Source organism: Sapajus apella, unplaced genomic scaffold, assembly GCF_009761245.1.
Source record: "Sapajus apella isolate SASKATOON/1434 unplaced genomic scaffold, GSC_monkey_1.0 scaffold6, whole genome shotgun sequence".
Lineage (NCBI taxonomy): Eukaryota > Metazoa > Chordata > Mammalia > Primates > Cebidae > Sapajus > Sapajus apella.
The window spans coordinates 20,660,615-20,685,175 of NW_022436946.1; the positions used below are offsets into that span (position 1 = coordinate 20,660,615).

Here is a 24,561-nt window from a genome sequence, read left to right on the forward strand (position 1 = left end):
GTTTATGACTTATTCTATTACTCTCTCTTTATGAAATAATTTAGTTTAGAAGTCCTAAACATTTCCGCAGGGGCTAATGTGCCAGGATAATATGAAACTTAGATGATTTTAAATTTAAAATATTTTTAATAAAGAAGGCTGTTCAAAATGTGCAGGGATACATGTAAAGGTTGGTGATTGGCTGCAATGTGTTTATGTAAAATGTGTAACAGAAGAAATTTAGAGTTTGGTATGTTAGACTATGAATCAAAATGAAGGATAATGTTCTTACTATAATAAATTCTCAGAATAAATGGTGGAATCTAGTTTAATATACATTTAAAATATATTTTTGAGAATATTAAAAAATACATGTATGTGATGTTAATTGATATAGTGAGTTACAAAGCTATTACATAAATATCACCCATTTGTACAAACACAATTTGCATAGGAAAATATATGGGTAGATATACAATGTATTACAAAAGTAATTATTTGTATGCACATTTTATATTTTTTCCTTGCTTGTCTGTATTTCCTATTTTCTATAATGGAAATAAGCTGCTGTTATAATAATTTTAAAAATCATATACAATTTTAAAATAAGAAAATCACTATGCATCAATTTTTAAGGTGCTTTATGTAACACTATTTTATTTTTAAGTACTGTAGGTTATTAAAATTAAATAATGAGCAAACGATGAGTCAAGAAACAACCCAAAGAGATGGCCTTGTCAAAAATCTGTTAAAAGGCTGTAGGTCCCTGGCATTGCATAGCATATCCTAGGGTGGTATACGGATCAGATGAATCTCTGTCAAGATTGAAAGCAACTGAGCATGCAAAGGAGACTCAGAGATGAAATAGGAAATCCCCCATATTGCTCATGATAATTTAAAATTTATGAGTGTTAACTTTTAGCTTGATGGAAACACCAAGAAAGATAATCAAGGGAACATTCAAAAATATATAGCTAAGTAAGAATGAGTTTTCCCCAATTACAGCATGACAGCCAGAATTGTTCAGCACCTATGCGTACCACTAGATTGCTGCAGTGAGACAGACACTGGACTAGCAGCTGGCCACTAGAGGTGAGGTGGGCAGATACCACAAAGAGTCTTAGTTCTGCGTAAAGGTAATGGAGATACGTCTATTGAGTTAGATACCATTCATAGAGGGCTTTGAGTTTTCCTTTCGGTTAATGTACAGAATTAAATACAACATAACAATCTCACCTCTTGATTATTCTACTTAGGGGCAGAAATTGTACAGAGCTTATAGAATGGCATCAAGAGCATTGTTGTCTTGAAGAAAATTAGATCAGACTTAGACTGCACTATGGCATTGTTCAAGAGTTTCTGTGTTTCTGACTGATGACACAAACCCTGAGACATCTATCATTTTAAGCCCTGAACTTTTAAATACATTTAATATTGGGTCAAAAAGTTTGTTGCTGTTTCCAGTAGATTTTTGTAAAAAATTATTGACCCAAATGAGAGTATCATGCACAGAAAAAAAAAAGACTCACCAATGCCAGCGTGGCTGTGGCTTTGCTAAGAGAGTAGATTTTAAGTGTTCTCAATACACACAAAAAAATGATTAGTATGTGACGTAGTGCATATTTTTAAATAGCTCAATTTAGTCCTTCCACAATATATACTTATTTTACAGAATCATGTTGTATGTGATAAATATATACAACTTTTATCTGTCCATTAAAATAAATAGATCCTGAAAATTAAGTTCTAAACTTTGGAAACTATACTACTTGTTATAGGAATTAAGCCAACAGAGGAATCAGAACAGACTGCACAATATTTCTTTAAAAGATATTATTAACGTTTTAGGTGACACAGCTAATTGCATAGATAATATGTATTGAATTTAGAGCCAGATCATCTAATTCCCAAATTCTGACCTGCTAGCATCTTCCCTCAATTTGATTAAAAGATTCCAGAATACAACTTGAACCTAATTCTGATCAATTTTAAAAAACTCCTATATGACATCACATTCACTGACATTTACACATGATCTCAAACTAAGTAGGGAAAGAAAGTAATTTAATTTACTTTTACTTTGAATTTTTTAATTCTGTTCAACTTCCATATCTCTTAGGGTAATATAAATATCTAACGAATTCTAAAAATCTGGACTATCATAGCCATTCCAGATTTTGAGCATCAGAATTTGGAGATGGGAGGGACAATTTTTATTTGGTGATCATCTGTTGTACACCAGGCATACCTAGATAAAAATCATGGAATATTCAGTGTGAAATAGTGAAAGACAGAAACTCTCAAGACCTTTAGGAATATCCATATTTCTGCTCCCTGGGGAGGGGAAATCTATTGTCAGCCTAAATTTTAATTCTGAAGACTTTCTTTTCTAAGAAAAGGAAATAGGAACAAAACAAAGCACCACAGTCACCAAGTAGTGAAAACAGAGACAGCAGGCCATGAAAACTCCTCTGAGAGCAAGAGGGTCTCAGTAATGGCAGTGGCAGTCTGTCTGGCTTTGTGCTCCACAGAGCTGCTGGGAGCCAGGAACAGGTGGGAGCCATATCCCCTTCCAAGTTGAAAAGGAGGAAGCCCTGCCCTCCTGGGTGCAGCTGCAGCCACCCAGCCAGGCATCCCTATGCACTCAAGCCGCCTCCCTTCCCCCACAGGCTCTGAAGGCCTACACTTGCTGCCTGGCTTCTCCCTGCTCTCAGCACCCACACTGATTTCAGAGCAAAGTTGAGGCTGTTGCAACCCAGCTGCATGTGCATATGCTCAGGGCAGCACTGACACACTAGTCCCCTGCCGCCTTGGCCCCTCTGGATTTTGGGTGCCAAGGAGCGCAGGAGGGAGGCCAAACGGGAGTTGAGGGTGGCTCTGCATGGGCCTGAAGGTGATCTCATCATGAACAGCCTGGGTGCCAGGTTGGTGGTGGCAGGAAGCAGACAGGCTCCTGGGTGGCAAGGGATGGGTCACTGGTGAAGCCCCACCTTCAAACCAGGGACTGCCTGAAGGTTGGGTGCTGGGCTGTCAGTTCCTCAAACTGGAGTGAAAACTTCTGTGCTTTTCTGGGGCCCCCTCATGGCCACCCTTGTCCAATTAGCATACACTTTCTCCCCTCTCAAGCCTTAAAACCCCAGACTTAACCAGACTTGGGCAGACGACAGGATGATCTACCTGTGGATAGGAGCTACCCACTGTGGGTCTCCCCTCTGTTGAGGGTGTGGCAGACCTGCCTGTGGAAAGAAGCTACTCATTTCAGGTCTCCTGAGAGTTATACTGTCATTCAATAAAGCACCTCTTCACCTCGTTCATCCTCCAGTTGTCTGCATACCTCATTCTTCCTGAATGTGAGACAAGAACTCGGGATCCCTGAATGGTGGAAATGAAAGAGCCATAACACAAACAGGGCAGAAACACATCCCTTTCCCCCCACTCACCAGGTCGACAGCAATGAGCAGGAGAGAAGAGCTGTGGTTCCTTGGGGAGCCCAGACCTAAGGGCTCCCTAAGCCTGGGCTATGACATCCTCTTTCCGACTGTGTGGTTCCCGGCATCTCCAAGGTTCTGGGTGCCACTGCATTCCCTGGTGCCTGCGGTGGAAGCTGCTTGCTTAGGGTATGCCTGGGTTAGCCAGAGCCTTACATGGAGCCAGCACTTGGAGCTGCCCAGCCCACCACAGCTGGCAGGCCTAGCTGTGCACAGTGGCTGGACCCCATGCTCACTCACACACCTCTCTCCACTCTGCCCCTGAATCACCCTTGGCAGGTGGTAGTGTGAGCCAAGTGCAGCCTCCCAGGCTGAGTGGGCGGAATGAGCCCAGTGGACCTGAGCAAAACTTGGGCAAAGGCGCCACCAGCCACAGAGGTTTTCAGCTGGTGAAGTAACACCCCAAGGATCCTGTGACATCAGAACTTCCCATATATAAGCCCCTGCATGCTGGTGCTGTGCAGTCTGTGTAGGGCCCAAAGGGTCTGGCTCTGGATGGTGGTTCCAGGGAATGGCTCACTATGCTGTGTGCACAGGCATATCTAGCCCAGTGGCTACATAACTCCTCCCAAGACTGCATGAGGCTCCCAAGCACATCTTTCCCATGGAGAAAGCACAATATACAATAAGAAAACAAACAGCTCCTCAGAAACATAGAATTAATTAATTTAAAATTTGAATTCTGAGCAAAAGACAGTTTTCAGAAAATAGTACCAAGTAAAATAGAGTGACTATGCAGGGGAGATCGGCGGGGAATAAAACTATGATGGAGTAAAGAGAAGATGATCAAAGAAAGTACATAATTTTAGCAAACAAATCTTCCCTTTCAACAGGGTTGGCACCCTTTCCTAGCCACACCACCACAGGCCTTTTATTTTCTTGTGAGACAAGGTGTTGCTCTGTCACCCAGGCTGGAGTGCAGTGGCATGATCTCAGCTCACTGCAGCCCCGAAATCCTGGGCTCAGGGGATCCTCTCACCTCAGCCACCTGAGTAGCTTGAATTATAGGCACGTGCCACCATGCCTGGATAATTTTTGTATTTTTAGTAGAGATGAGGTTTCACCATGTTGCCCAGGCTGGTCTCAAATTCCTGGGCTTAAGTGATCCTCCCACCTCAGCCTCCCAAAGTGCTGGGATTACAGGCATGAGTAACTGCACGCTGCTACCCTGGTTATTTAGATACTTCCTGCCCCTCAATCTTTTGTAATTACTGCACTCATAACTTGCACTATATGGTATATACCGAAAAGGAGATAGAAAAAATTTGGAGAAGGCCAGGCTTTAGATAGAACAGGTAAGGTAGAGAATGAGAGTCAGTTGTGAGAATGAAAAGGAATGATTAACTGCAAGTTATTTTATGGAACAGAATACCCCTTCTCTCCTGCACAGAGCCACTGGCAATTAAGCATCAAATGCCCCACTGAAAAAAACTCAAAAGGAGTCCTTTAAGGAATGAAATGACTTCAGAGAAGGGACTTCTGTATTCTGCTATGGAACAAATATAGTTACAGATAAAATGTAAATGTTATTGACTATCACAATATCAAAGTTAAAGAGGTAGAAGCTGAGAAGAAGAAGAAAACAGGAAGCTAAAGGGAAAGATGAGGACACAAATAGCTTCATCTGAAAGGGTGCAGAGTCTATCATTTATACAGGAGATAACACTCTCTGTATATTTACTTAGGTTAAAACAAATAAAGAATCTAAACATAGTATTGAACCTATATTGGGATATTGATGGATGGGAAAATGTGAAGTGATAATCTCTAAGTGAACTACATCTCCTTCATTATAGCAGTAATTAAATAGATAATGTTTCACTTAATGAAATACGTGATGGCACAATAATATTATTAAGAGATACAGGAAGAGAAGAAATATTTGAAAGATTTAGAATGGTTGATCCAGGAGCTGGGAGCTTAGTCAAAAGAAAAGTTAGTTCAGGGGATTGTTGCTTGCAATTATAAGCCTCTGATAATTTAAAAGAAATTAAAACATACATGCAGCATGAATTTTAAAAAAGGAAGAAATGTAGAAGCTCTTGTTGATATAAAGGATGAGGGCTGTTGTTTCATTTCCAGACCCATTTTAGACCTATATTCTTTATTTTTTTTGCAGCACTGATTTTCTATCTCCTCTTAAGTTCATTTTGGTTAAAATATTTAAGCAGGAAATAATTTAAGCATATAGGTAAGATTAGAAATTAACACAGACACCTCTATTCCCATCATCCATGTCTGACAAATCTCAATGTTTTACTGTATATTTCCAGATCTTTAAAATATGTACATTTGAATTGGGTTTTATAATATTGCATTTATAGTTTCCCTTTGTATTTAAATAACTGGTCTATAGTTTTTCTTTGTAGTACTGTCCTCTATAGGGTTTGCGATCAAGATTGTACCAGCCTCATAAAATAAGCTGAGGAAATTCTTCTTCTTTTTCTATTCTTTGGAACAAATTGTATAAGGGGTTCTTGACATTTTTGTAGATGATGTTATTTTGTTGTATTAACTACTGATTCAATTTATTTAATGGTTATACTTCTCAGGTGTACTATTTTTGAGTAAATTTTGCTCTAAACCTGTTGTTCATGTCACGTAAGTATTCAAATGTGTTTGAATAACGTTGCTTATACACTCCAATATATCTATTTTTATTTTTCAATCTATACTGTGTCTACATTCATTACTGATCCTATTCATTTGTGTCATCTTTGTTTGCTTAATTGTTCTTGTCTTCTGTTTATTTGCTAGTTTATTCTAAGAATCAGCTTTCTGTTTTGTCAACCCTGTCTAATGCTTTTCCTTAGGTCATTAATTTCTGCTTTTATTTTTATTTCCTTCTGTGTACCTTTTTAGACATCTTGAGCAGAAACTTTAGAAAATTAGTATCATTATATCTAATATCTGCATTCTGAACTGTACATTTTCTTACTGGTACCATTTTATTTGCACAAATTTTGATGTGAAGTTTTCTTTCCATTCTGTTATTAAATACTTTGTAAATTTAAACTGTGCTTTTTTTTAAACCATGGATTACTTTGAAGTGTGTTTTTTGTTTTGAAACTTTTTTTGTGAATTGTTTTGTGCCAATTTCTAATTGTATTGCATTATGATAAGAGAATGTAGTCTAGATGCTATTGGATCATTAGGATTTGTGGATACTTGCTTTATGTTCTGGGTTGTGGTCCTTTGTTCATGAGTTACCTCATCTAGTGGGTCATTAATTCTAGTAGAATTAATTATCTAGTTGATCTAGAGTTCCATAAGGCCGTTCAGTCATTTTGTCTAAGATACTTTTAAAATCTGTGTCTCTTTACTTCACTTATCAGTTTTTAAGAGAGATGTGGTAGAATCACTCCTTATTATTATAAATACAAAAATGTTCTCATTCTGATATATTTATTTATCCACAGGCTTTGTTATTATGACCTTGCAGGCTCATAATATTTTAGTCTTCCTTGTTCCTTTTATTCTATCATGATTACTTTCTTAATCCCTAATAACTCTTTCAAAAAAATTGAAGTCTTTCTGATTGCTATTAATAGTAGCATACCAGCTTTCTGCCGGTTAGAGTTTCCGTAGTGTAACTTACCTCCCGTTTTCAGTCTTTCTGTTCCCCTAAGGTTTGTGGTGTTTGTGTGAGTCATATATAGATGCATCCCTTTGTTTTAGACATTTTAATCCAATATGAAAATCATTGTAACCGAATTGTTAATTTTAATGTTTGCATTTATTATGAAGACAACTTGAAGCAAAGACAGTTAGTGCTCATGAAATTTCCTATGTGCCTCCTACTTTCCCAGGCCTCCCTTAGAGCTAGCTTGGGGCCCGTGGCTACTTCTGGTTGATGACTTAGACCAGACATGGTCCAGGCCACATGAGCCAGTATGGTAGGAGTCAACATGTCTCTTCTTTTTATTCTCTCCCCTGCCCTAAGGGTTACATGGTATAGTGTCACTACAAGCAAAAGGTGGCAAACTCACATTGGATTGTGATGCGATATATAAACTTGAATTATGTTCATCATGTGAGATTTCAGGGGTATTTTTGAGGCAGCTGGTGCTACTTACCCTGACTGTTGTATTTGGATTTAATTACATTATATTTTATAGTTACTATTTGTTTCTGTTTTTCTTTTTTCTTTTTATTTTTTTGCCTTTTACAGAACTGATTAATTCCCCTTTATACGTCTCTATTTTGCTCTCTCTTTCTGCTTGTTTGGAAGGTATAGCTGTTTGTGCTGGTTAATTTATGTTCACTTGACTAGGCTATGGTACCCAGATTTCGGTAAAAACAACAGTCTAGAGGTTGCTGTGAAGGCGTTTTTTGGTGTGATTAACATTTAAGTCAGTAGACTTTAGTTAAAGCAGGTCGTGCCTCCGTGATGTGGGGGAGCTTCATTCAACAGCTGGAGACCTTAAGAGGAATTACTGAGAAGCCCTGAAGAAGAAGAAATTCTGCCTCCAAACTGCCTTTGGACTCAAGACTGCAATATTCACTCTTCCCTGAAGCCAGACCCCACAATCTCATGAGCCAATTCTTTAATATATGTATCTTTGTATACATACACTTCCAATTGGTTCTGTTTCTCTGGAGAACTTTAATACTTTCAATTTTATTTTTCTATAATTTTCTTCAATGTCTGATACATATTCTTAGTAAAAATGAAAGTCAATTAACTTTTTACTCTTCTCCCCAGAATTCAAGAATCTTAAAAACTTTTATTAAATAACTACCTGCCCATTTCCCATGTTATTAGTCTCTTGGGTTTTAGTTCCACTTTGTTTTTAATTCCACATATTTAATAATTATTATCGTTATGCTTTTCACAATGCTTACTTAGATTTGTACACATTTTCTATCTTTTTGCTCACTTTTCCCAATTTAATATCCAAGTTCTTTGATTTTGTTTACATTCCTTTGGAAGTGAATTTGATTGTAGTTCAGTGAATATAGTGTATTTATAATAGATCAGTGCTTCTTATCAAGGTGTTTCCTCCTCACTGATCTGTCACATAAGAGTAAAGTTTTAAAAGTCCTGTTTATCCCTTAGACACCTAACACCATCACAAGAAAAATCTCTTTTTGAGGTTTCTGTGGAGTTTTTACTCTCCTTATATTAGGAATGAACATTGGGAAATTTTCTAAAAGAGAAGTTCATATATTTAAGAATATTCTCTTTCTGTTTAATATTATTTTTTCTAGGTTTCCCCCATTTTTCTCACTTTGTCTAAAGCTTACATCTTTCTTACACAGCACAGTTCTTTACTAATCATCTTACTATTATTTTTTCTATGAAAATAATGCAATATATCTAAACTTCCCTTACTTTCTTCTGTATTTTGTATTATTTTTCCCAGAAATGCCTATGAAAGACCTTGTCAAAGTTTTTGAGAATGATGGTTCTCAAGAAATATGAATAATTGGAGCAAGCGAGAGAACTTGAATTTGGAGGATAAAGAGGAAGACCACGTTGTGCACCGGAGTTGAAGGCCAGTGTGACTGTAAATTATGTGTCAACTTGACTGGCCACGGGCACCTAGATTAGACGTTACTTCTGGTGTGTCTGTGAGGGTGTTTCTGGATGCAGACAAAAGAGATTGCCCTCCCTAATATAGTTGTGCATCACTCAGTCTCTTGAGGGCCTGAATAGAACAAAAAGCAAAGAAAGGAGGAAGTCCTTCCCTTTTTTCTGCCTTACAGATTGTGTTGGGACATCTCATCTCATTTTCTCTCTTGTTCTTGAACCGCACTTTCTACCATCAGCTCCCCTTGTTTCTCTGGCCTTTGGACTTGAAGTGAACTATGTCCTGGATCTGCAGCTGGCAGATTCTGGAACGTCACAGCCTCCATAATCCTGTAAGCCAATTCTTCGGAATAAATCTCTTCTTCTTCCTGTCTATCATCTAATCTCTCTTTCTCTCTCTCTCTCTATCTATCTAATCTATGTATCTATCATCTACCAATCTATTATCTACTTATCCGTCCACTCATCTATCTGTCATCAATCAATCAATCAATCAATCAATCTACCTATCCATCTCTTAATAGTTCTGTTTCTTTGGAAAACCCAAGTTCAACCAGTATAAACTTTCCCCCATTTCTAATACTCATTTTTAGTGAATATCTAACTAAACAAATTGAGAAAGGAAGTTCAGGATTAGAAGATATTAAGGAACATTGTGGGTGTATGCGTGTGTGAGACAGACAGAGATAGAGAGAAAGCTGTACAAAATGACAGTGATTGCAAGGTGAAGAAAAGGGACAGAACCAAGAGGAGAACTCCATTTGCCATGGGAAGTGAAAATGTAATTTATTTTTCATAAAAATAAGATAAAGAAGATAATGTTTCAAAATAGGTGGAGATTGTGTGATGATTTTGCACTATCTTTAAGAACCTGAACTATGGAATTCATTCTGCATTAGCCGTATTTTATTTGTTTGTTTGTTGTTTGAATATACCTGATTGAAAAAGCACTGCATCTAAGACATTTCCAGTGGAAATGGGCAGAGGGGGGCCTCATATCCCAGTGACCTACTGAGAGTGCACCTATTGCCTCTGGTGGTCATTCCAAGGAGCCAACATCATAGAAAATCTGTTCATTCACTGTGATGGTTAATATTAAGGGTCAACTTGATTGGATTGAAGGATGAAAGTATTGTACCTGGGTGTGTTACTCTGGCCCATTTATTGAGGGACCTGAAAGGCCACCAGTTTTGAGTGGGCTCTGCAACAGGTTCAGGCTGCTGTGCAAACTGCTCTGCCACTTGGTCCATAGACTCAGCAGGTAAAAAACCTGTCAGGTAAAAAACCATGACCCACTGAGGTGCTTGCAGAAGGCAAAGGGAATACATAATGGGTAGTAGAAGCAGGTACTCATCAATACCAGCTACATACACGTGATTCGTTGCAGAAATGAGGACTGCAATTGTCATGAATAGTTCCTCATTATTCTGTTAAGAATATGTTAGTGCATGTATACACTTGTACTAAGAAAACATCTTCATTTCCTTTCTTTTTGCTTTATCATGTGACGTAAGATTTATTGACTTCATATCAGCATTTAAGTGTTGTTAACTTTATGTAATAGCATTTAGGTTAAGGATTTAGTGTGCTTCCAATTGTACAAGGGATAGTTGTATTATGTTAGGTGTAATTATGACATTATTAGTGTCTTTATTTGGAAATTATGTATGATTTCAGGATTTGTGTATGGGTTCAAGCTGACAAGGAGCGAACTTGTGACAATTAATATTATCAGCTTGATTGGATTGAAGGATGCAAAGTACAGTTCCTCGGTGTGTCTGTGAGGGTGTTGCCAAAGGAGATTAACATTTGAGTCAGTGGACTAGAAGAGCGAGACTCACCCTCGATGCGGGTAGGCACCAACTAATCAGCTGCCAGTGTGGCTAGAATAAAAGCAGGCAGAAGAAACTGGAACGAGCAGACCTGCTGACCCTTCCAGCCTTCATCTTTCTCCCAAGTTCTTCAGCTTTTGGACTCCTGGACTTACACCAGTGGTTTGCTAGGGGCTCTCCGGCCTCCAGCCACAGACTGAAGGCTGCACTGTCAGCTTCCCTGCTTTTGAGGCTTTGGGATTCAGACTGGCTTCCTTGCTCAGCTTACTGTGGGACTTCATCTTGTGATGGTGTGAGTCAATACTCCTTAATAAACTCCCCTTCTTATATATACCTATCCTATTAGTTCTGTCACTCTAGAGAACCCTAACATGTTCAACAATTTAAAAAATCTGATCTAGTGAACAATGTAGGCTTCGAATTTATCTATCACTTGGAAATTTTTAAATACATCCAATTCTCTGTTATTTTAGAGTCTTTTATAGGATCAAAGCAACTAAGATTAGAAAAAATTACTGGATCTCCATATTCCATTTTTATTCAATTTTATGAGTGACATATCTCCTTTCACCTTTTCCTTACACCCATAAGAGAGGTATTAAATGAGATATTTATTTACTTGGCGATTATATATAGGAAAACAAATGCTGTAAGTACTTTCCTCACCCAGCACCAATAGAAAAATAGCATTTGCTATTTCATGATGTTTGAGTTCTTAAAATAATATTTCTTTCTGATATTTAATGAAATTATTTATGCAAGACAAGTAGCTATTACTCTTTTCAAAGAAATACTATACTACAAACAAATTGTGTTTAGCTTCCTCCTGCTTATAAAGGCTCAACTTCCTTCTCACTCCTATTTTCCTTTCAGTGTGGTTCTTGATTGTCTATGTGTGTTTATACATAGGAAGGCAAGCAAATTTTTTAAAAATCAAAGTTTATTTAAAAATATTGTCTTAATTATGCTTGGAGGTTATTTCTAACATTTCTTTGTTTCTTTTCTTATGGTCTTTTCCATGTTTTTTTCTTCTCAAATTACCTGACCTCCATTTTCTTCATTGTGGTAACTGGTTGCTTTATTACTTGACCTTTTGTTTTCCTCCTGCAAATGTGTACCTTGTTTCTTTGTTTTTCTTTTTAATTTATTGAAAATGTTCTTCCTTTTTTATAAAGCTAGACTCAAATGAGTAGAGGACTCTTCTGTATTATGATGCTTTGAACTCTTTTATACATAAATAATACATTTAATCTCATTCTTCTCTGTTGATCTGTAGCTTTAGCAATGATACCAGATATTATATTCATGGGATGTTAGTCCTATATAGATAATTACTCAACATAATGTTTTTCAAATATATTAATTTTCCAGAAAAATAGAACTATATTATAATAATTTCTTAAAACTAGAATTTTATTTATTCTGTTCATGAAACACATTCCAACAAAATTCCCTGGACAGATCATCTCCTTTTTCTTTTCTGATAGTGATTTAATAAGTCAGTGATTCTCTATAGCACTTATTTTGTAATTTTTCAGACATTTAATTTTTTTAAATGATTGTGGAAAGAGAGAAGGAATAATGACATGGAATACTACTACATTACAACTTACCATCACTCTGTGTTTGAGGTTGGTTAGCCTACCATGCATAAACATTGGTGGTAAGAAGTAAGTGCACACTTCATGTGGGCAAAAAATGAGTTTCCCAAGCATAAAGTGAAGGTATTAAACGAGGTAAAATTAAACAGTTCCTTAATATAAAATGTTACATGAAATTTATAAGGATGAAGAAATGACTATAGCAAATTTTTACTGATATAAAAGATCATGAATAGGCATAAAAGTGTCAATTATAATGAAAAAAAAATCACTCATTTATTCATAAGTGCCTCCTATTTGCCAGGCACCATTTTAGATACTGAAAATAATCATAGGATAAAACAGGTGAAATGAAAATGGGGAATGTGGAAAATAGGGTATTTAAAATAGAAAATTGTCTATCAGAAGATGGATAAAAATTTTAGTTTAGATTTGAAAAGTAGATTCATTTTGAAAGGATAAATGAACATAGAAATGCTTCTGCAATGATCATGGCACTATGTTGCATAAGAAGTAAACAGAACATAGTACAGCTCATTCAAGAGAAACCAAAAACAATACTAATTGCTCAGAGATTATGATATTTTCATTATGACCACAAAATGAACCTGCTAAGACTGTGGTAAGTATCTCTAATATCCCTGAAATCCTAGAAAGCATTTTTGCCCTATGCCAAAGCAAAGGAAATATTGATCAGTTTCTTTAACAACCCTGCTTATGTGTATTTCACTTAGAGTCAAAATGTCCAGTCAGGTTTCCCCTCCCCAAAAAATCTCATGTATTTGGTAGATTCCATGTGAAGCAAAAGGAATAAATGATGGTTCTGAACATTTTATTCAGGATGATTTCTATGAGATTTTCTTAAAACTAAAATAGTGCTACCAAGGTTTATCACACAACTATTTACAAACTGTTGCTTTACATCTAAAGAATAAAGATTTGTCGCCATCAAAGGCATTCAAAAAAGGTGATAGAACTTGAATGCCCAAACTGTAAAATACTGGTTCCAAATGTATTATGAGCAATGACTGCAGCCAAAGATTAAGAGCTTTTTAATTCATAAATTTATAAAAATTCATTAATTCATAAAAATGGTATAAGTAGTTTAGAAGCATATGAACCAGTGTGTTTTACAAAAAGAGCATTTTATAGCCAGACTTCATATGTAACTAACTTGTGTGTGATTATATGCAATGGCTATTTTTTTTCTTTTTTACTAATGACATTTGACATAATTGTGATAAATTTCCCTATCTAGAGGGTTCTCTTTGCCCATTTTATTTTGTGAGTTAGTAGCACAAACCTGCTTGGTTCCTATGATAATTTTAACCCCTAACAGTGGTAGTGGGTGACTGAGAAAATAGTTCTGCTATCATTATACCATACTGAGAATTTATTTTAGGTAAATGTTAAAAGAGGTTTTCAAAAATAACCCAAAACAAATATGCCAATTTACTGGGATTTTCCAGACTGACTTAAATATTAAAAATTCAAAAAGGTTGGCTTCCACATGTGCTATTTGTTTCTTACCAGTTCTGTAGCTTCATTTGCAAGATCTTTGGCTTCTCTGGCAACTTTTTCAGCTTCATCAATATTGTCTTTAATATTGCTGTAAGCGTTGAAGGCTGCAGTGGCATTGAAGGAGATATTTTTAGCTTCATCAAGGATTCTGGTGGGATGATTCAAAAAAAGAATGTCAGGTCACTCAATGGGACTCAGGTACTCAAGTGAAGAACATCCTAACTATAAGAAATCTGGCTTCCAAATGATCATGGCCAGTGTAACTATCACAATTCTGAATCATAGTGAGGTATCTACTTATTATATTGTCTGTAGTTTTCTACAACCTAAATTTATATTTCTAAGTAATTCAGCTGTGAAATACTACCAACATATCTTAGAAACCCATAGCAACCTCCTCTGCAACCATGTGCTCAAGCAGGTGTGTGATATGAGACAATTCTTCACCTTATTTGTGAAGCATGCTGTGAGATTCAAAGCACTTGTACTACATTGCTGGAATTAATATCATAAAATCTTTCTGGCATAGGTGCACTTCCCGGAGGAGATCAAGTGAGTCTCAGAAGGTTAAATGGCCTGTTTCAGGACAAATGACCAATATGTCCCCAAGTCAGGACTTAGAGCCTGGGTCTGATGACAGCTAGCTTTCTGTTTCATCTACCACCCACCCTTCACTATAACGTGGCAAATGCTTGACATAAAATGATACTGCATATATTGTCCAAGGTCTTCAGAAATTAATATTGTTTTCTTTGTAATAGTAAGAATTAAGTATGAGAACAAAGCCTTCCATGTGATGTAGATTTATTTGGGCAAATTATTCTTGAGGCTAATAGCACCTGTATTAATCATGAAAATCCCAAAATTGTAGGAGACGCATATCAGTTATACACAGAAGGCTGTTTGTAAGTCAAATATATACTTCCTTCTTTTCTCTCCCTCCTAGGACCTATATAATAATTCCAGCTAGAATAAACTGTTATTTTACAGGAGAAAATGTAATGGCTCCCTGGAGCATAAAAGAGGGGGAAAAAAAGAAAGCCACCTTTTTAACAATATATTGTTTTGATTCCATTAGAAATATAAAACTGAAATTTGAAACAGAATGTGTTTTATATGTGTTATTTAAAATGCTAATAAGGCAACCACTGTGCTTTCTAATAAAGAACAGAAAATAATTTTTTTCTAAGTGTAGCCTAGGGCTATGTTCGCTTCCTACTAAGCCATATTTGAATGTACTTGTAACTCAGACTTTTGATGCTGCTCCAGTAGAGCTTTGCCCAGACCCTCCTAATTAAGCATTTCCACAGGAAGGCCATGTAGCTAGTATTTTCACAGTTAACAGCAATCAGGATTTGAAAATGATTCTCTACCATTTATGCTAGTCAAAACCTTTGGACAGTCATCAAAACACACAAACATTTCCAACATAAATGACATACCCATCAAGGACAGCAGATGAGTCATTCAACTGAGCTGCATGGCTCTCAGCCTGGGACACCTTCTCAGCAAGCTTCCTGTCCTTTATTTCTTGGGAGAGGTCATCTATTTTATCTTTAAGCTCCTCTGACATAGGTGGCAATTTAGTTTGGATGTCTTCAACATACTGATATGTAGAGAAGAGGGTATTTTAAGTAAGTGAATTTAAGCCTTCTCTCTTTCACTAATTTCTCTATGAGACATAACTACAAGTGTTTAGGTTTTCTTTTTTTTCTTTTTCTTTTTTTTTTTTTTTTGAGACAGAGACAGAGTCTGACTCTGTCACCCAGGCTGGAGTGTGGTGGCATGATCTTGGCTCACTGCAATCTCCGCCTCCTGGGTTCAACCAATTCTCCTGCTTCAGCCTTAGTAACTGGGATTACAGGTGCCCAGCCACAACACCCAGCTAACTTTTTGTATTTTTAGTAGAGACGGGGTTTGCCATGTTGCCCAGGCTGGTTTCGAACTCCTAAACTCAGGCAACCTGCCTGCCTTGGCCTCCCAAAGTGCTGGGAGTACAGGCATGAGCCACCATGCCCGGCCCACATGTTTTGTTTATAAATGAAACTTCAAATTTACTAACATAGCAAAAAGAATAGAGAATTAAAGTCATTATTTAATGAAATAGACTAGGAATTTAAGAAGCCAACTTACACCAAGAAAAGTCTATCTATTTAAACAATGCCACTTCATAGGATATCTTAGGCCATTTGCATATTGACTACATATCACTCTGTGCAATACATTAGACATTACATATAAAAGCCTGTTTGTAAATTTACATTTTTCTTTTAACCAATGTTATATAAATATTGAAGCAGACTGTAAGTGCTGCTCTAGGAACAAGAAATGTCTTTCATCGCTGTGGACAAAAACGGATTTGTGTGAATGAGTACCCTTACACAAACACTCATGTCCAATGGGAGAACAAAGAGACATTCCAGTTGTCACCAATAGAGAGGCATGGTCACAGCAGAATCATGCAAAATAATTTTATCTCCACAAGAAAACAAAGACTAGTGTTTGCTTATATTACTGAGCTTTCTCATTGGCTCCCGTTTATGTATTATCATATCTCTTTGGATTCTACCAAATACTCACATCTATGATAGAGTTGATTTCATCTGCAAGACGGTTGGCTTCACCGAGTATATCATTACCTTCTTTTAAAGTGTTCTCAATTTGTCGTTTGTCACTTTCAACAGCCTCCTTCTTTTTCTGTAGACAGATGTGAACAAGGCATCAAAATTGCATTTTTGTAAAATCCTACCTAGACCTGTATTCCTGACTTTCCGGAGCTGTTCGAATAAAAGCTTGGCAAAAAAGGTACATCATGTTGACAATGTGGCTAGATGAGAATAATATAAACTACTTAGCCAGTCCTTCAAGAGTTCTTCTATGTAGAGGCTTGTGTCGGTTATTTCTCCTTCTCATTGTGAGAAAGTCATCCAGGTGAAGAAAAGTTATGCGATACTAGTGGAGGAATTAAAACTACTTTTAAAGAAAGATAGAACATCCCTTTTTAACTAAAATGTAAGTGCTGAATAGTTACATTGGTTCTATATATTGAGTTCTAGAGTCTATATACAAATCTAGAATCTATATACAAATGTGTACTTTGTGAACGTAAACATAAGCAGATGCATTCAATGGGATTTCGGTGAAATTTGAAATGAGATTTTTAAGGAAACTTAGGGGAAGTACTTTTTTTTGGTACTTTTTAAGAAATAGAGAAACTATCACATGGAAGAATAAACCAAATGCACTGTTTCATAAGGAAAAGATTATAATTTTGCTTTGGAACATATACCTTGTCTAAAAACTACATGAAATGCAATCCCAGCCTAGAAGAGTAAAACCGATGAGAGACAAACACTGTTATTTCTCCATTTGGGGCATATTTTTTACTTTTTTAATTCTTTATACTTCTGATTCATTCCTATTCCTGAAATCACCATTCTACCTACAGATTTAACTCCCTCAATTATAATATTAAGCTTTGACCACTTATAGTTTTTTTCTGTAGACAATAATGCTAATTCATGTAGATCTCAATATGTGCCAGGCAGTTTATAAGCGTTTCTTACTTTATTACAACTCTTTGAATTCTATATTGATCACTTTTTACATAAGTGGGAAATTGAACAGGTAAAGGGCAGTGGTCCGAACGTTTGTGTTCTCTGAAAATTCATATGTTGAAATTCTAACCCTCAAGGTGATAGGACTAGAAGTGGGGCCTTTGCAGGTGACCAGGTCACGAAGCAGAGACTTCATATATGCGATTATTGCCCTTATAAAAGAGATCTGAAGGAGTTTGTTCATCCTTTTACTATGTGAGGACACAGTGAAAATGATGTCTGGGAACCGGAAAGGGGTACCTCATCAGACACCAAATCTGCCAACACCTTGATCTTGGATTTCCCAGCCTCCAGAACTGTAAGAAGTAAATTTTGATTGCATATAAGCCACTCAGTTTTTGGTCTCTTGCTATAGCAGCTCAAATGAACCAAGACAGTAAATGGTTTCTTTAAGGTCATGTTGTACAGTGTGGTTAAGATTTAAACTCCTGTCTACTTAATGATAGATCCTGGGTCCTGGACTGTGCAAATACTGTCCCTTATATTACAGAAATCACATTTTTAAAAAAAGTGCACTGGGCTAGTGCTAATTTCATGCCTTTCTTTCCTTCTTTTCATCAATCAATTCAGTATGTTGCCAGGCCCATATATCTAGTTCCTCCCTCTAAGCCTCTGCATTTGCAGATCCTCCCACTGTATGCTCTTCCTACTCCTTGGCTTGTTTCCTCCCTCCATTCTGATTACCTATCTAAAATAGCACCCATCCTCTTCTCAATCATTCTCTATATACTAGGGCACAGTGATTAAAAGCTACATTCAAGTGACAGCCCTCCTTGTTTGGGATCTCAGCTCCCAAGCTATGAAACCTTAAGGAAGTAATTTAGCTTCATATAAAATGTTTAGTCCCTCTCTACTCAAAGTGTAGCCCATTCACCAGCAGCATCAGTGTCACCAGGAAGCTCATTAGAAACACATAATCTCAATCCGTTCTTGGGAACTACTGACCGAGAATCTGCATTTTAACAAAAACTCCATGTGATAGATATATACGGTATGCCAGGCAGTGTTCTAAGCTAAAATTAGAGAATTAGCTAACACTGCCTGGCATGCAGTAACACTATGATTTTAACTATTATAATTACCTTATTTTGTTCTTCGTAGCACTTATTTATCTGAATTATATTCTATAGAGTGGTCACAAACTATAGAAACATAGATAATATTATTTTATTTTTTATGTAGATTGATTCATCTTGATTACTTTTGATGAGAGTTGCTAAAAACAAAGATTATGTAATGAAAATCAGAGACACCAGTGCATCACAGATGCATATACAGGGACGAGCAGAAAGGAACAGCCTGTTGAACTATTTGTTGTTAATGAATGGAATATATTATACCATATGTATTATGCACATTGAATGTATTATGCAATATCATGAAACATACCATGTATTACATATCAATAAACAAGTTATGTATATCAGTCTATGCATCCAGACTTTATGGTCATATCTTAGACCTATTTATTGGTTTAGTGACCATCTCCTGTATTATAACACAAATTCCATAAAGACAGCCTTATGTATAACTATCTCTAGTTCCTAGATGAGTTTCCTCAATAAATATTTTCTTATAAATAAATGAAAATGGGTCAGCCGTGGTGGCTCACACCTGTTATCCCAGCACTTTGGGAGGCCAAGGCAGGTGGATCACCTGAGGTCAGGAGATCGAGACCAGCCTGGCCAACATGATGAAACCCTGTCTCTACTAAAAACACAAAATTAGCTGAGTCTGGTGGTGTACACATGTAATCCCAGCTACTCGGAAGGCTGAGGCAGGAGAATTGCCTGACCTGGGAGGCGGAGGTTGAAGTGAGTCAAGATTGCGTCATTGCAAACCAGGTTAGGTGACAAGAGTGAAATTCTGTCTTAAAAAAAAAAAAAAGAAAGAAAGAAAGAAAAAAGAAAATTGAGTCCATTCCTGGGACTTGTGCTGGTGACACTTGGCTCGTTCAGCTACTCCCATCACTAATTCAGGGCAAGTTCTGACATGTGTCATTCACTCTTCACAGACAACAAATGTAGGAACAGTCCCAAATGTCCCTGATTACAAGTCATATCTTATCTTCCAAGGGTCTAACATTCTTTTACACAACTGCCAATTTCAGCCCTTAGCTTTTGTATGAACTGACTTAAAGTATACCATGTACAGAAATACAAGAATCTTTCCAACATGGCTTGTTTGAATTAATGGATCAAGGTAGTTTAACATGCTGTGCTACTGGAAGCAAAGAGAACACTTTCTTTTTTTTTTTTTTTTTTGGGACGGAGTTTCGCTCTTGTTACCCAGGCTGGAGTGCAATGGCGCAATCTCGGCTCACCGCAACCTCCGCCTCCTGGGTTCAGGCAATTCTCCTGCCTCAGCTTCCTAAGTAGCTGGGATTACAGGCACGCACCACCATGCCCAGCTAATTTTTTGTATTTTTAGTAGAGACGGGGTTTCACCGTGTTGACCAGGATGGTCTCGATCTCTTGACCTCGTGATCCGCCCGCCTCGGCCTCCCAAAGTGCTGGGATTACAGGCTTGAGCCACCGCGCCCGGCAGAGAACACTTTCATATGTGTTAATTGAAGAGCCATATATATTTTCATTTCAATAAAGTAGTGAGAATCTTTTGTAAAAGCTTTAATTGAGTCACATTAGGGAGTCAATTGTTATGCAAAGATCAAAATATGCTTCTTTTCATACTCAATCAGAAATGATGATGGCGAGATTAAAGAGATTTTAGAGGTGGCTAATTTTCAGATTAGATACTGATGAAATCTAGCTTTGAACAGAGGAAACATGGAAATTTGGAGCTCACAAATATTGGTAAAAATACAGAGAATTTGGGTTTGCTTTATGGCACTTTATTTATTCACGGACCAAAAAAACTGTTTTGCCTTTGGCAGATACTGTTCTAGAATCTGGGGATGAAGTGAGGAAGAACACATGTTCCTCATGGCTTGTGTGGAGTAGAGATAAAATGAATGAGTAAATTAATGTATAATATATTCTTAAGGAAATTAGATGAGTGTAATAAAAACAAAGAGAGATAGAAAATGGTGTAGCATATAAAATATCTAAGATAGGAAACTTAGAATATTTAAGAAACAACAAAAAAAAAGTCCAATGTATAGGGAGAATTATTCTACAAAAAGTATAGTATAAGCGTAATTGCTCAATGATTCTGTTTGAATATGAAGGTTGATTACGTTTCTACTTTTAACTTGTAACTAATTAGATCTTACTTTATTCTGGAGCTTTGCAAATTGAACTTCCTTTCTTTCTTTCTCTTTCTTTCTTTGTTTTTTGTTGGTGTCTTGGTGTGGTGGATTCTTCAGAAACCTGCAAAAACTATCTTCCTGTTTATTCTTGTTTTCCTTTTTCTTTGCTTTTTTTTGTTTGTTTGTTTTTTGAGACAGGGTCTCACTGTCACCCAGGCTGGAGTGCAGTGGCACCATCACAGCTCATTGCAGGCTCAAATTTCTGGGCTCAAGCAATCCTCCCACTTCAGCCTCCAAGTAGGTGGGACCACAGGCACACACCACTATGCCTGACTAATTTGTATATTTTCCTGTAAAGACAGGGTTTCACCATACTGTCCAGGCTGGCCTGTGTATTCTTTATATAGCAACTTACTCTTTACTTGATCTGCACTGCCTTCTTTGGCAAGGTCATAGTGGTAGATTTGGGGATAGACTGTTCAATACATATTATTGACTTCATTGAATTATTCGTCTCCTCTCTTCCTGCCCATGAGGTACCCAGTTCCCTTCAGTCCTCTCTGCCTCGCTGGAGATGCCCTTCTAACTCCATCACCATATAGTAGGCTGCATTCAAACCCTTCTATGATCTGGCTCCAAACTCCAGAGCCATCTCTGCTACAGACTTTTACGTAGCTTTTGAAAGTTTTTCTGCTCTATCGAACATTTCCTAAGACCACCTTATACTTCTGGAGCTCTGTGCTGGGGCTCCTGCCACAGAGTGAAAGGTTAAAATGTCTGAATTTTTTGGGAGATTATAAGTTTTTTGAGGCCAAGAATAATTTCTATTCAACCCCAAATACCCTGGTTACCAACAATGCCTTGAAATGGTAGTACCAGACAGAAATTTAAATAAATATTATCACAGCCTAATTTTCTAGCCTAATATCACACTATTTTCCAATACAAAACCATGTCTTCAGTTTATTTGAACCACTCAAATTCCCCCAAATTTTATTTAAACCCAAGTCTGCAGTATTTCAATTGCTTTCTATAGCTTTCCAGATAAAAACAAATTCTTAGCTTAGTCTCACAGTGTAATTCTCTCATAACTGAAAGTCTGCACTCTGCCTATCTTTTCTTTCTATCTGTCCAGTTGTTCACACGCAGTTTTCTTCCCAGCCTATCAAGCCACTGAACTTTTCCCCAAAATGTCCTCTTCTTTCCTCCATGTCTTTGTTTATGTTTTTCCCAGTTTCTGCAATGTTCTTCTTTTTCTTTTTCTGCGGCCGAGTGCTCACCCTTTAGGATCTAGTACAAGTGTCAGGGCCTTACAAAGCCCTTCCTAAACTCAGGGGTGACTGAAACTTCCTCCTTTGCTTACCTCTGTGATCATTATGGTAGTGTACGGAGTGGTTTGCTTATGTGTACACCTCCCACTAAATACAGGTTACTTGAAGTCATCAGAGATGGTGTTTTATTGTTTATACCAGCGAGGCTGCATCTGAATCACTAGAGGAGCTATTAAAACACAGATTTCTGGGCCCCATTCTCAGAGTTTCAGAGTTGATCATTTGGGGGTGAGGTTCAAGAATTTGTCTTTTTGAGAAGTTTCTAGGCTACACTAATGCTGCTGCTCTAGGGGCCTCCTCATTGAGACAATCAATTTTGGTGTCCAGCATGTTTCCTGAATGAAGTAGATGCCTGATAAAATTTTTAAACATAAAATTACACACTTACCACCTTAAAATAAATAAAATGTTTTCAAGTTGGGTCTTAATTATATCACCTTCATTGTAGGCACAGTCATAAGGGAGTTATTTATTTAAAATACAGCTTATTATTCAGTCAAATAGATACAATCTGTCAGTTTTCCTCAAACCTGTATAGGCATCAGATTAGTCCAAGGAGAGTGTTAGAAATAGGGACACGGAGCCATACCCCAGACCGGCCTACACAGACTCTGGGTGGGAGACCATAGGCCCTGCTTGTTTAACAAACCCTCCACGTGATTTTCAGCCATTTTAGCAGCAACCATGATAATCTAAGCAACCTTAAATAATCCATACCTTATTCATGTGAATTCAGTTAGCTTACCTATTTTATCCAGTAACATCTTAACAAGCCTTTAGTTAAGCACAACACATAAGATAAAAATCCAAAAAGGACCACTTAGATTTTCAGTAGTGACTATACATAAGCTCTAGGCATTTGTAGGGGTGCCCAAGAATGGTGATTTCTGGTTTTAAACATCACTAAAAGAAACGACTGAAGGTACTATTGACTGTGCCATATAACTCTTCTTGAAATATTTCTCAAATACTTACTATGCTCTCCACACAGGTAATTTTCATTTTTCAAACTGTTGCCATAAAATAGAGAGGTGAACCTTCGGGTAAATCACACGGCTGGTGTGTCACTGGGCAGGGCGAATCCTGCTGGAGCCTGTGATAGGACAGTGGCCTAGCATGCCGCCTCACAGGAGGGAGCTTTTTCTGGAATACTGCTGGCATGTCAGTAGACTCCAAATTGGTTAAGATTAGGTGCATCAGTTAAGAAAAAAAGTAAGCCTCTTCAATCTTCTACCAGAATGACAAGGCTTAGTCCCAGAAGAGGGACCTAGAAATAAAATATATTAAAAAATGTAATACATCCTCTTACTACTTAATCCAAAGGAAAATAGAAATCAATAGATTTAAAAAATCCTGGTTCGGCTGGGCACAGTGGCTCACATCTTTAAGCCCAGCACTTTGGGAGGCCAAGGAAGGTGGATCATGAGGTCAGGAGTTCAAGACCAGCCTGGCCAATGTGGTAAAACCCTGTCTCTACTAAAAATACAAAAATTAGCCGGGTGTGGTGGTGTGCACCTATAATCCCAGCTACTCGGGAGGCTGAGGCAGAAGAGTTGCTTGAACTCGGGAGGCAGAGGTTGCAGTGAGCTGAGATCATGCCACCGCACTCCAGTGAGATGCCATCTCAGAAGAAAAAAAAATCCTGGTTCATTTATTTAATTGCTAATGTCATTCAACAAACATTTCTACATACATGCTATATGCCAAAGAGTGTTGAGTTATTGTTAAAGCTGAAATTATATGTTAGAAGATATATAGGTCTGCTGATGTTTTCTGACCTGTTGGAGTCAGACAGTTGGAAAACAACAAAGGCAAATTTGTCTCTGGGGAGAAAGTTGTTGTTGTTTAAATATTAATATCAAATACAGGTTTCTGCTGTTATATGTGCTGAATTGACTCTTGGGAAAAGTGATCACTTACTATGCTAAGATTAAGAAAGAAAGTAAAAACAAGAAGAAAAAAATAATGGAGGAACCTGTTTTAGTTCTAGTTTCATCAGCACTCTGAAAAAGATAGAGGCTGCCCAGAATTTCTTGAGCTGATAAGTAACTGTTGCCTGTGAAGAAAGGGAGGAGAAAATAACCCAGACCTGATTTGTTCATGTTAGTCCTTTTTAAAAGACCATTTGCATAACACTCACTGTACAGAAAAAAGGGAACCAAATTTTTTCCAAGCTCTGGTGTCAATTCATTGAGTTATTTGTCAGGTGCATTTGAAAGTGTAGGGAACTTCTGTGATTTCTGGCAGCAAGATCTCTGAACCAAGTTTATAAATTAAATTGGGAAAGCTGCAAAATAATGTGATATGAATATTTGAAGATACCCGATTTGCTGTAGTATAATGCACTCATTGTAGATTTGGGGAACTGATGCTTAGAGATGTTAGCTGAATTGCCCAATTTGTATGTCTAGTTACTGGCACAGTTGTCATTGAGATCAAGGTCCCCTGACT

At 37.3% G+C, this 24,561-nt stretch overlaps 1 protein-coding gene across 7 annotated transcripts in view; it reads right to left on the reverse strand.

Moving 5' to 3' along the window:
* The window catches only part of LAMA2 (laminin subunit alpha 2), a 618,514-nt gene that overhangs the window by 105,927 nt on the left and 488,026 nt on the right, over positions 1 to 24,561 (reverse strand). For all 7 annotated transcript variants that reach the window (XM_032274826.1, XM_032274824.1, XM_032274825.1 and 4 more), the window contains 3 exons: positions 16,535 to 16,651; positions 15,397 to 15,560; positions 13,964 to 14,102 (listed from right to left, as the gene is read on the reverse strand). In XM_032274826.1, the coding sequence (XP_032130717.1) occupies positions 13,964 to 14,102; positions 15,397 to 15,560; positions 16,535 to 16,651 (420 nt within the window). The remainder of the gene's footprint in view (positions 1 to 13,963; positions 14,103 to 15,396; positions 15,561 to 16,534; positions 16,652 to 24,561) is intronic.